Source organism: Dendrobates tinctorius, unplaced genomic scaffold, assembly GCF_039654945.1.
Source record: "Dendrobates tinctorius isolate UK_male_01 unplaced genomic scaffold, ASM3965494v1 ptg000056l, whole genome shotgun sequence".
In the NCBI taxonomy this organism is placed as follows: Eukaryota; Metazoa; Chordata; class Amphibia; order Anura; family Dendrobatidae; genus Dendrobates; species Dendrobates tinctorius.
In genome coordinates this window covers 17,156,689-17,169,087 of record NW_027361724.1, presented here as the reverse complement: position 1 = coordinate 17,169,087, position 12,399 = coordinate 17,156,689, and the positions used below count along the sequence as shown (strand labels likewise).

At 40.9% G+C, this 12,399-nt stretch overlaps 1 protein-coding gene across 4 annotated transcripts in view; it reads right to left on the bottom strand.

Moving 5' to 3' along the window:
* Positions 1-12,399, bottom strand: part of LOC141091822 (UDP-glucuronosyltransferase 1A1-like) — a 269,983-nt gene that overhangs the window by 191,079 nt on the left and 66,505 nt on the right. The window contains exon 1 of one of the 4 annotated variants that reach the window (XM_073577563.1): positions 9,806-10,703. The exons of 2 other annotated variants lie outside the window; for them this stretch is intronic. In XM_073577563.1, the coding sequence (XP_073433664.1) occupies positions 9,806-10,672 (867 nt within the window). In that variant the 5' untranslated portion in view covers positions 10,673-10,703. Of the gene's footprint in view, positions 1-9,805; positions 10,704-12,399 lie in introns of those variants that run through there. One more of the 4 variants, XM_073577567.1, reaches the window with a different exon arrangement.

Sequence of the window (12,399 nt, the reverse complement as noted above, 5' to 3'; positions counted from 1 at the left end):
GCCTCCGATCTTCTTTCTACGCGCCCAGCCTCGCGGTCCCAGTAATGCATTACGCGAAACACCGCTGATGACGTCACACTCTCGCGAGAGTGACGTCATCTCCGGTCTAAGACGCAAGGCATTACTGGGGACCACGAGGCCGGGCATGTGGAAAGAAGAACGGAGGCCGTCGGAAGGTGAGAATAACATTTTTTTAATTTTAATTCTCTTTTCTACAGATCAAGGCCTGCCACCCCATTGAGCGCTGCGCCCGACTGTGCCCGCCGCTGATTGGTCAGCGACCCGCGATTTCGGTTACAGACAGACATGATAAGGAGTTTACATATATAGATATGTATGTATGTGTAAACCAGATCACACTGAATGAGTATGTATTTGGATTTTTTTCTGTCTGTTTATTTAGTTTGAAGAAGATCCTATTTGAGACCGAAACGTTACACTGTTATAAACCTTTCTGGATTCCAAATTTGAAAATAAAAAAATGATTTTTTTTTCGCCTTAAAAGAGAGTGCCGGGATGTTTTCTTCTGCCTATGACCTTAGTGAGACCTGGTAATTCCCAGAACAGGTCTCTATTTTTCTGCAATAACTCCAGGCACTGCTGCTTTTGGGAGCATGACAAAGTTTCTGCCTCCTTGACATCTTCAACTTTGGCTTCGGAGTAGGACAAGAAGCAAAGAGCTTTGAAAGGTTCTCTATCCGGCAAAGATTTGATCAGGTTGAAATGATATACCTGATAAGGCTTCATCTTTCCTGATTGGTGAATTTTTATTATTGATCTCACCAACCCATCACTTCATAGGATCTCTACCTCTAAGCCAGGAACTTCCTCTCCACTGTGGGTATCAGCACAAGTACTCGACTTAACCCTGTCCTACCTGGCTCTGATAAACTTTATATACACTGTACATTCAGATATTATATATGCCAGTAATATTGCCTTTCAACAAGATGGCATATTTTGTCTCATTCAACCTCATTAAGGATATTGTGATGACATTCTTCATCCCCTTACATTGATATGCAAAGACAGCTAGAGATACACGCACAGCGATCTGAACCTCATTCAAGATGGAGCCAGTGACTTCAAACATCACTACACATGAGCAAATGAGCACTTTACATCTGCTTTGGTACCTTTACATGCACAGTTGGCCAGTTAGGATGCCAAATTTGTCAGTTTTTGATCATATCTGTTGGTTTTATGTTCCTATGTGTTAAAGGGTGATTCACCTGTTCACAGTATATCTAATTATTGACATTCTCACTAAGTATTTACTTGTGTAATTAAGCACTATGGCACTTTATATGTAAAGTATGATACTATATTGCCTTCATTTATAGGCAATCATATGTATATTCACTTAACTATATTCCTGTCTGTTTTACAACAATTTTGTAACTGTACTTTGTACGTATTCTTATTAATGATTTATAAATCATTTTGCTAATCCCTATGCCTTTAACCCGTTAGTGACCAAGCCAATTATGACCTTAATGAAAAAGCCAAATTTTACACTTCTAACCAGTGTCATTTTATGAGGCAATAACTGTGGAAGGCTTCAACAGATCCCACTGATTCTGAGAATATTTTTTCGTGAGATATTGTACTTCATGATGTTGGTAAAATTTCTTAGATATGACTTGCGTTTATTTGTGAAAGAAATTGAAATTTGGAGAAAATTTAGCAATTTTCAAACTTTTAATTCTTATGCCCTTAATTCAGAGAGTTACGTCACACAAAATAGTTAAGACAACATTTCCCACATGTCTGCTTTACATCAGCACAATTTTTGAAACAACTTTTTTTTGTTAGGAAGTTATAAGGGTTAAAAGTTGACCAGCAATTTCTCATTTTTCCAACAAAAGTTACAGAAGTATTTTTTTAGGTACCACCTCACATTTGAAATTACTTTGAGGAATCTATATGATAGAAAACACCCAAACGTGACACTATTCTAAAAACTGCACCCCTCGAGGTGCTCAAAACCACATTGAAGAAGTTTATTAACCCTTCACATGCTTCACAGGAACTGAAGCAAAGTGGAAGGTAAAACTGAACATTTCCCTTTTTTTCACAAAAAATTTACTTCAGAACCATTTTTTTTTATTTTCACAGGTGTAACAAGAAAAAATGGACCACAAAATATGTTGTGCAATTTCTATTAAGCACGCAGATACCCCATATGTGGAGGAAAACCACTGTTTGGCGCATGGCAAGGCTCGGAAGGAAAGGAGCACTATTTGACTTTTTAAACGCATAATCCGCTGGAATCGAGAGTGGACGCCATGTCGGGTTTGGAGAGCTCCTGATGTGCCTAAACAGTGGAAACCAGTAAACCAGCAAGGGCATACAAAAAAATTAATATACACCCAATAAACTCTCAGCAATCAGTATGTGTATACAGCAAAGAGTATCTTAAAACATAACTTTTAGTTGGACCAAATAAACCCCCCGCACAGGATAGAGGTCATCAGGCACCACTGAGGATCAGCTACAGATACCTCTAATAAGGCCTAGTGCCACTGCATGGCGTAACACATTTATATGGTTACCCAATTCATATTCAACTCAAGTTCTCGATACTCGCCTAGAGGCCACTGAAATAGGGCTGAAATGCGTAGGGAGAGGATTGTGGGGGGGGGGTGACTTAAATAAGGTGTTACTTGGGTACGGCCCTTGTTAGGGCAGGGGTTTTTACATGGGGCACGACAGGGGATTTTAGGGATATACATATTCATCTCTTCCCCCTTTTCTCCAGTGCGGTGCTTCCAAGAGCAAATGTCTTAAGAAACTAGTGAGATCCTTCCAATTTTATACTTGCACTGGTTACGTCGTGGGCATTTCATATTTATATATATATATATATATATATACATACATACATACATACAGTATATACACACACATACATATATACAGTATATATATATATATATATATATAATATTTATATTGCAGCCATGTATATTGTATTGTATGCATTGTCTGTTGGTTTTTATATTAATCTGATACCCGATTGGGGGTTTTATTTGGTCCAATTAAAAGTTATGTTTTAAAGGTACTCTTTGCTTATACACAAAAACAGTGGAAACCCCCCACAAATGACGACTTTTTTTGGAAACCACATCCCTCGGGGATTTTATCCAGGAGTATGGTGAGCATTTTGAACCCACAGGTATGACACAGAATTTGATAACATTAGGTCATCATATTGAAAAAGTTCATTTTTTTCCCAATAATCTTGTTTTAGCCCCAAATGTCTCACTTTTTCCAGAGATAACACCTTATAGTGGAACACACAATTTGTTACCCACTTTCTTACAAGCACAGTTATACCCCACATGTAGTCAAAAAGTTCTGTTTGGACAAACGTCAGAGATTGAAGCGGAAGAAGCAATATTTGAGTTTTGGAACACAAATTTGTCTGAAAGACACAGTGGGCACCATGTCGCTTTTGCAGGGCCCCCAAGGTGACTAAACAGCACAAACCCCCCACAACTGACTTCATTTTGGAAACTAAACCCCTCAAGGATTTTATCCAAGGGTATATTGAGTATTTTGAACCCACAGGTACGACACATAATTTGATAGCATTAGGTCCTCATATTGAAAAAGTTCATTTTTCCACAAAAATCTAGCTTTAGCCCCAAATTTCCAATTTTTGCCAGAATACCAAAAAGTGGACCGCACAATTTGTTGCACAATTTGTTACCCACTTTCTTACAACCGCAGCAATACCCCGCATGTAGTCAAAAAGTTCCATTTGGAAAAACTGCAGGGCTTGGAACAGAAGGGGCACAATGTAAAGTTTGGAACACAAATTTGGCTCTATTTCAAATAGACTGTCATATTTGCATAGCATGTGTAATTCAAGAGCAGCAGAAATCCCACATAATTTTTTTTTTGTAAATTATACTGTCTAATGTATTTATCTAGGGAGGTAGTGAGTAGTTTAATACCGCCAGTTTGTATGAGTTGATGCAACATAAGTTTGAAAATGTACAATTTGCATTTTTTCACTGTTTCTTTTATTAATCTTTTCTGTAGGTTCTGAGGAATACACCTCAAAATTTATTGCACTAGTTTTCAGTGTTCAAAAATATATCCAATATGGCACCAATGTGAGTGCTGGACACATGGTTGTGCCTATAAAAATAGATTGCACACCATTTGATCTCTAGGGTAAAATTGATGGAATTCCAGGACCCATTCAAGGTTTACTGAGACATTGAGCTACATAAAAAGAAAATCCTTCTAGGAATTATTACTCACAGAGGGAGGCATGCCCTTAAAAACACATTTGATGATTATAAAACTTGGTCTTGCTAACTTAACTGTTGTGAGTTCATTTTCCCCTTTACCACTGAGGCCCGATGAACTCCCTCTTCTGGTAAAGAAAGGTAGTGAGCCTGATTATCAAGCATCTGGGCCTAATGATGATGATTGGCTGAGTGGAGTTACTGACTGGATATAAGGCTGTCGACGCCCTTCTGCCCTGCGGGTGATTTCTCTGTGGGATCCTTGGATACCAGTCTGAATTCCTGCTCTCCTAAAGCTAAGTTTTCTGCTCTGCCTTTTGCATTTGTACTTTGACTTTGTTTTGCTGGATTTCTGTCATTCCCTGCTGGGGTGAGCTGAATTCCTTTAGCACTGTCTTCAGAAAATACCTGAGTGCTGACATAGTTTTTGAAGCCTAGCTGCTTCAGGGCCTTTTTCCATATCAGCCTGTTGGCTTATGTCTTTTATAGGTTCAGGGGTCTGCAATCTGATAGTTGCCAACTTCTCCGGTTTTCTGGACGTAGCTTCTATTTTTGTGTCTGCCTCCTACGGTGACTCGTTCATAACACTTAACAGTTGTCTTTCAAAAATGCATATATTGTAGCAGGAAAAATAAACTGTAGTGGAATGAAGGGAAAAATGTGGAGGAAAATGCAGCCAACTATGCGGCAAACCTGAGTTTGTTCCAAAGCTGAAAAACACCAGCAGGGCTAGAATGACAGAGACTTTCAGAGTCTGGTCGTACAACGTCCGTTTAGCTTCATTAATCCCTATATGAGAGACGAATGTGCCAGTAGATGTGGTACACCAAAACAGGCTCCCGTCCACCAAGGTAGGAATCGCTATGTGCACAAAACAACCAATCCTTACAGTATCCTGAAAGCTATTGTCTGGTACAGGAGTTTCGGCAAGAACCATGCAGTAAAGTCCATTGTGTATAAGTGCGGAACAGCCTCATTATTAGAGATTATCCAATAAAATGATCATGCACGCGTCACTAATATAAATAATATATAAGTAAAATAAATTAAAGCAAAAATTTTGTGCAGCAAGACATAGTTGTAAAAAGAGTTAAACCTAGATGAATGGTCAAAAAAGTTTGTGAATAACCAAGTCCTGGAATTAATTGTCAGATGACCTGACTTTTCTCAAAAACATTTGTGGGGACCACTCTCTGGAGCATAAAGATGTGGGCATGTGGATAAGAGTTTATCTCAATAGTAGTTTTGTATGTGATTCATCAAGTCCTGGAATTGTAAGATGACCTGACTTTTTCCAAGAACATTTGTGGATTCCAGATTCTGGAGTATACAGATATGTGCATGTGGACAAGAATTTGCCTGAATAGTTTGGTATGTGATTGATCAAGTCATGGAATAAATTGTGAAATGTGGTAAAATAGGATTTACTGATGAAAATATTCTCTTCAATATTTGATCCATAAAAATTACTCTACCGGGCCCCACTAAGCAGAAAATATAAATAATTTCAAAAACATTCTTTTGAAAAACATACCCCTAATAATTGTAAGATATGTGGTAGGTCTCAAAACAGAGGAGATATAAAGGCCTGGTTTAGATTGGCACATGGGGCAATTGTACCGGGAATCATTCCTTCTACCACGCTTCCTACAAATCCGGCATGTTTTTGTGGGATACTTTTGGGTGGAACTGGCAGGGATGAGGCAAAGAAAATGGTGTTCTGCAAGTCTTCAGATATCCTCGGACTCTAAGGCTTCCTCCTGTGCCGTCAAGTCAAGTCAAATATAAGACACTCAACAATTTTCTCCTGGAACTGGAGGAAAGTGAGCGCTACTCAAAATTTTTTGTACAGGACAAAACTGTTCTAAGTAGCAAATTGGATTAGGTAGATTGCTACCTTTTTATACCAGGCCCTGGTCTTAAGGTACTGTCACACTTAGCGATGTACCAGCGATCCCGACCAGCGATATGACGCGGTCAGGATCGTTGGTGCATCGCTAAGTGGTCGCTAGTGAGCTGCCACACAGGCAGATCTCACCAGCGACATCGCTGGGGACGGGGGTCGCTACTTACCTGTCACACCAGGCGATCCTGCGTCCTCCCGCCCGGCTCCATGCGTCGCTCGTCTTCACAGCAGGAAGCGCCACAGGAAGCTGACGACGAGAAACAGTCCTGAACGTTCTCGCGTGATCAGCGATAACCAGCGGGGGAGCTGGTCGCTGGTAAGTATCAGACACAGAGATATCGCTAGCAATATCGCTATAACGTCACTAGTTATAGCGATATTGCTAGCGATATCTCTTAGTGTGACATGCCCTTTACACTTCACTAGGTATGGTTGAAGCACCTGTTCTGACAGGTCAACACCACCCATGAGTTTATTGTAATCAGTGACGTAGATAGGTTTGTTTGCCCCTGGTGGCGCTCCTGTCTCTGACCATCAGATGTCTTCATAAGTAGTGTGGTCAGCATGTACATGTCCTTCCTGTCATTCCCTTCCACTGCAAGAAGTTGGTCTCTTGCACGCGAGAATGATGCCCAAACGTCTGGACACCAATTGTGACGGAAACCCTACTCGTTTTTTCCTGGTTGTGCCGCAGACCCCTGTATTTGCTGTGTGGAGGGATTGGTATAGGGGGATAATCATGTAATAGTTATTGGTATACATGTGGTAGCCTCGATGAAGAAAGGGTCACATTAGCTCCCAGACAATTTTACCTGGGATGCCAATTGTCTGGGGGCAGTTTTGGGGGCTAATTTGTCTCTACCTTCATATATTAGGAAAGTGGATGTGTACCCTGATGTGCTCTTGCACATTTTGAACAATTTGATGCCGTATTTGGCTCACTTGGAGGGTATGAATTGGTGTAATGACAAACGGCCCTTGAAACTCATAAAGGACTCGTCGACTGTAACATTGTGCTCTGGGGTATACAAATTTAGACATTAATGTTGTAGGAGGGAAACTAGGGGTCTCAATTTGTTTAGGCTATCGTAGTTGTAGTCAGTTCTTGAGGGAGGTAGCTTGGGAATCGTCACTAAAATTTAGGAATTTCATTAGAGCTTCATAAAGGGCTCGGGACATGACAGCTGCAAATACAGAGGTGCTGTGGACAGACTTTGATGCACAGTAGGAGCTGAGTGTGTTTTTTTTTTTTACTAACCCCATGCTGACGGTAAGGGCCTAACAAAATGTTATTTCAGGGACATTTGTGGGGATCCAGGATTGGGAATAAAAGGCAGTGGGTTTCTGGGAAATGTATTGTTGGGCATATGAATTGGTTTGGTGGGCAATCAACTGCAGGACTTTTGGGTAACGAAAATTTGGAAAAAATCTAAGGGGGTAAAATTGGTGATATCTAATTTTATTCCAGGGGCTGTTAAAAAAATGGGGATTGCGAGGGGAAAATGAATTGTCGTGATACCACAGCGATGGGAGGATATCACAAGTGTGTCACACCAACCTGGGAGATCTGAGGGTAAAAGATCACTGTGTATTGTAAATCTCAGATTTTTATTTATTTATTTATTTCTGTCCCATGCTTCATGTGGTGTTGGAGGGAACGGACCAGACATTTATTACAGAAGCATAGTGAGGTCGGAGACTTGGACCTCTATACCATTGAGAGTACTCCCAGGACAAGGATAGTTAGGGTCCCAGGGACTTACCTAAGACCGTCAACGCATGACAGGGGACTGCAGTACTTGGTCCTGCCTATGAAACTTCAGCAGTGACGACCGTCTCTGCTACCATCGGGCTGTGGGATCCTGTGGTGGAAGACTAGCTGTCACTCACTGAAAACTTCAGAGGCAGATTCAGTTCCACTGCCGGAGCAAAGGGGGAAAATGAGAGGCGTGATGGGAAAACAAGAGAAGTCAGGTGCTGCTTCAGTATGAGGCTGTGTATAGAGAAGAGTGAGGCGCTGCAGGTGGAGGCTGTGTATAAGGCCACATTCACACTTTCAGTATTTCGTATTTTACGAAATGTAAGAGAAAAAAGAACAAGCAAAGAATTTGGCAGCTGCGGATCCGCCGAATTTGGCGGATTTGGCCGCTGCGGATCCGCAGCAGTTTTTGCTGCCGTGTACAGTACCATAATATCCTATGGATATTAAAAACCGCAGCACAGATGGTGCAGATTTTTCCACGCGGTTTTCCAAACCGCAGAAAGAATTGACATGTCAATTCTTTCTGCGGATTCCGCTGCGGTTTGCCATCTCCTCCATTGTGGAGATGAAAAACCGCAGGGCAAAACCGCAGGCTAATCCACTGGTAAAACCGCAGGTCTTTTGACCTGCAGATTTACCTGCGGATTTTACAAAATCCGCGCGGCCAAATCCGCACCCCAATCCGCAGCGTGTGCACATACCCTGAAGGAGAAAAGTGTGGTGCTGCAGAAGAAGTAGGCTATGTATACGATATGCTTTATTGCAAGTAGTGCAATTTCTCTCGGGATCAAGTGTTTCCAATTGTATATGGAAGAGGAGTGTGAGGTGCTGCCGGAGGAGGCGACTATAAAAGAGAAAAGCTGTGCTGCAGAAAAATGCTGTGCATAAAGGAGGAGCCTTTAGAAATGACCACAGTTAGTTAATATGCCCGGGCAATGCTAAAAAAGAATAGCTGGCACTCACCCTTCTAAAATACATAATAAAATGACACCATGTTATTATCTTCGGCGTCTCTTAAAAATTAATTCGCGTGTCAGTACAAAAAAAGAGTTAACTGCTCATGCATCAATATACTCATGCATCAATCCATGTATGTATTAATATACCTATCCATTGTCATCTACTTCTGTTCTCTCCTGCACCACATCACTGCCAATAATCCTAGCCGGATCACACAGCATCTTCTGTTTAGACCTAAAGTCATATTCTCAATACAAAACTACGACAGCCTCAATGTGAATCTCATAGACTTACACAGACAAAGAGACTTCCAGACAACACAAAAGCCGTCATTGCAGTCACATGGCGCAGAAGAGGCTGGGAATGTTGATGAGAAAAAAAAGATTATGGCCACATGCACACATTCAGTGTTTGGTGAATTTTTTACCCCATTATTTGTAAGACAAAACCAGGAGTGGGTGATAAATGCAGATGGGATGCAAATGTTTTTATTATGCTTTTCCTCTGACAGTTCCACTCCTGGTTTTGACTTACAAATACTGGGGTAAAAAATTCACCAAATACTGAATGTGTGAATGTGGCCTATGGCGATCAGTATACTAATTAATGTATTGTGTGTATAATAAATAAGGCTAAGGTTCTAGAAAAAAAACCTCAAGTGATAGTGTAGGGTCCACAATATATGTCATATTAAAATCTTGGATACCACTATAAGCTGAACAAAATATTTCTCATATATGTCACTAATAATTTCTAATAGGCCTTGAAATAAACATACACTTTAGGACATTAAAATAAAACAGAAATAAAATTTGCAATTGGTAATTACTTATACAGTATATCATGATATCATTATAGTACACCATCTGTAAACATACTGATGAACATTCCTTCAAATACTAGTTGTTTACCTACGATAAGCCTTACTGTGGTTAGATGTTTTCTTGGTTTACAGTTCATGCCTCCGACAAACACCATGTTGGGCATTATAGGTCTTGGAAATTCAAAGACAAAATCATATCGATAGAGCCAAATGGAAGTTCTGCTGAGAAGCTGCTCAACTGTGATCTCTTTCTTCAGAAAATTTGAAGCTATTTGCTGAATTGGCAAGTATGTAAGTCCACAGTAGTAAGGCTCCACCATTCTGACCAGTACGTTCTTCACACGCTGGGAAAATGTCATCTTGTCTGAGTACTGAGTAAAAATTCTAGGCACATACGAAAAAGGACTAGGACATTGTGCGCTTATAAAGTCAAGAGTACAAGGCATTCCCCTTACATAGTTCACCGTGGGCACATCAAGGTGTTCAGCTAGTATCATTCCACAAAACAAAAATGAATCGGTGAGTAAAGCATCAAACTTCTCATCCTTAAGGCTCTGAATAAGGTCTGTGTTATCTAAGAAGACCTTACAAATGTTGTCAAATACCTTATAAATGTCCTGCATACCATTAAACATTGTAATAGCCACACCAGGGAAGTCAGATTGGATAAAGTGATCATATCCATACCTTTCGAAGATTAATGTTAAATCTTGATTGCTGTAAGGGATAGAGTAAGTCTTGGTTGTATAGAGATCAGATTCACCAATTCTCATGTTGCTTTCACCTGTTACAACCACAACTTTGTGTCCAATCTGTGCCAGCTTCTCCACCAGAGAACGCATGCTGAGCCAGGGACTACCATCAATAGGAATTACAAGCAGCTTGCCTCCATTAACTTGTCTAAAAACGCATAACACGATCATCGGGGCTGAACATAGAGAAAACAGAGACAGCTTCATTGCTGCAGAGGATCATCCAGGAATTAATGTTCATTTGGGCCAATTCACCTTGAATGACTTGTTTTATACAGTGAGTAGGCTTGGAAATATGTCAAACTTGTTGGATAACTCCATGCTTAGCTTTTATGTTCTTTCCCAGAGTACAAAAAGTACGAAAAATCATTGTTACAAAGTGCAATAATGCGAACAATAAATAATCTCTTTGAATAAACATTTGTAGATGATGTGTCAGGGGAGCTATGAAGAGCCAGCTTCTACTCGGGGTACCAGTGCCAGTCCAGAAATTAAATATTTAGGCCATTTAGTGAGTAGTATAAACCCCCTCACCTTTATTAGATACCCAAAGGGTTATACTGTATATTGTTTAATAACAGTGCATTCTGTGAGCAAACACTTGTAGGGTGCACACTCTTTGGTAGCAGCCTAGATCCACACAGTCATGGATTTAGGGTCTCAAAACCAGAGTAAAGTTTTTTGTCTCTCAGATTTGCAAAACAAGCAATGCAGCTTTTCTTCAAACACTCCTTTTAGGTTAGGGCAGGTACAGTACCTCAGCCCATGCATAAATTTTCCACTCACTGAGTAAGACAGACACTACTCATACGCACCATGAAAAAAATAGGAAAATACAGCAACCGCAAAATTCATAAAACATCACATTTATTAGGGTGGTTTCACATTAGCGCTTTTTAAGCGCACGCACGGCCGGGGGTAGCTCCGCCCCTGAGCCGGCTCTCTGCCCGGCGTGCCCGCCCCTTGCTTGTAGCGCCGCCTCCTAGCGCACAGCGGCGCCTGCGATCGGTGCACCCTATCTTTAGCATAGGGTGCGCAGATCGTGCGCAGGCCGTGCGCTAGTTGCGCTTTGACCTGCGCTGCCCACTTTTGACGGTGCGCCGTGCGTGCCAAAATCTGAAAAGTTTGATTTTGGCGCACACGGCGCACCGTCAAAAGTGCGCATCGCAGGTCAAAGCGCAACTAGCGCACGGCCTGAGCACGATCTGCGCACCCTATGCTAAAGATAGGGTGCGCCGATCGCAGGCGCCGCTGTGCGCTAGGAGGCGGCGCTACAAGCAAGGGGCGGGCACGCCGGGCAGAGAGCCGACTCGGGGGCGGAGCTACCCCGGCCGTGCGTGCGCTTAAAAAGCGCTAATGTGAAACCACCCTTAGAACATTCAAACATGAAAGGGAAAAATTTAAAAACATGATAACGGTTGATGCGTTTTGAGCTACACTAACTCTTAATCATGAATTTTTAAAATTTTTCCCTTTCATGTTTTAACCCTTTACCCCCCAATGGTGGTTTGCACGTTGTGACCAGGCCAATTTTTACAATTCTGACCACTGTCCCTTTATATGAGGTAATAACTTTGGAAATCTTTCATGGATCCTGGTCATTCTGACAATGCTTTCTTGTGACATATTGTACTTCATGATAGTGGTAAAATTTCTTTGATATGACTTGCGTTTATTTGTGAAAAAAAAATGGAAATTTGGCAAAAATTTTGAAAATTTTGCAATTTTCCAACTTTGAATTTTCATGCCCTTAAAACAGAGAAATACAGTATGTCACACAAAATAGTTAATAAATAACGTTTTCCACATGTTTACTTTACATCATCACAATCTTGGAACCAAAATTTTTTTTTGTTAGGAAGTTATAAAGGTTAAAAGTTGACCAGCGATTTCTCATTTTTACAACACCATTTTTTTTAGGGACCACATCACAT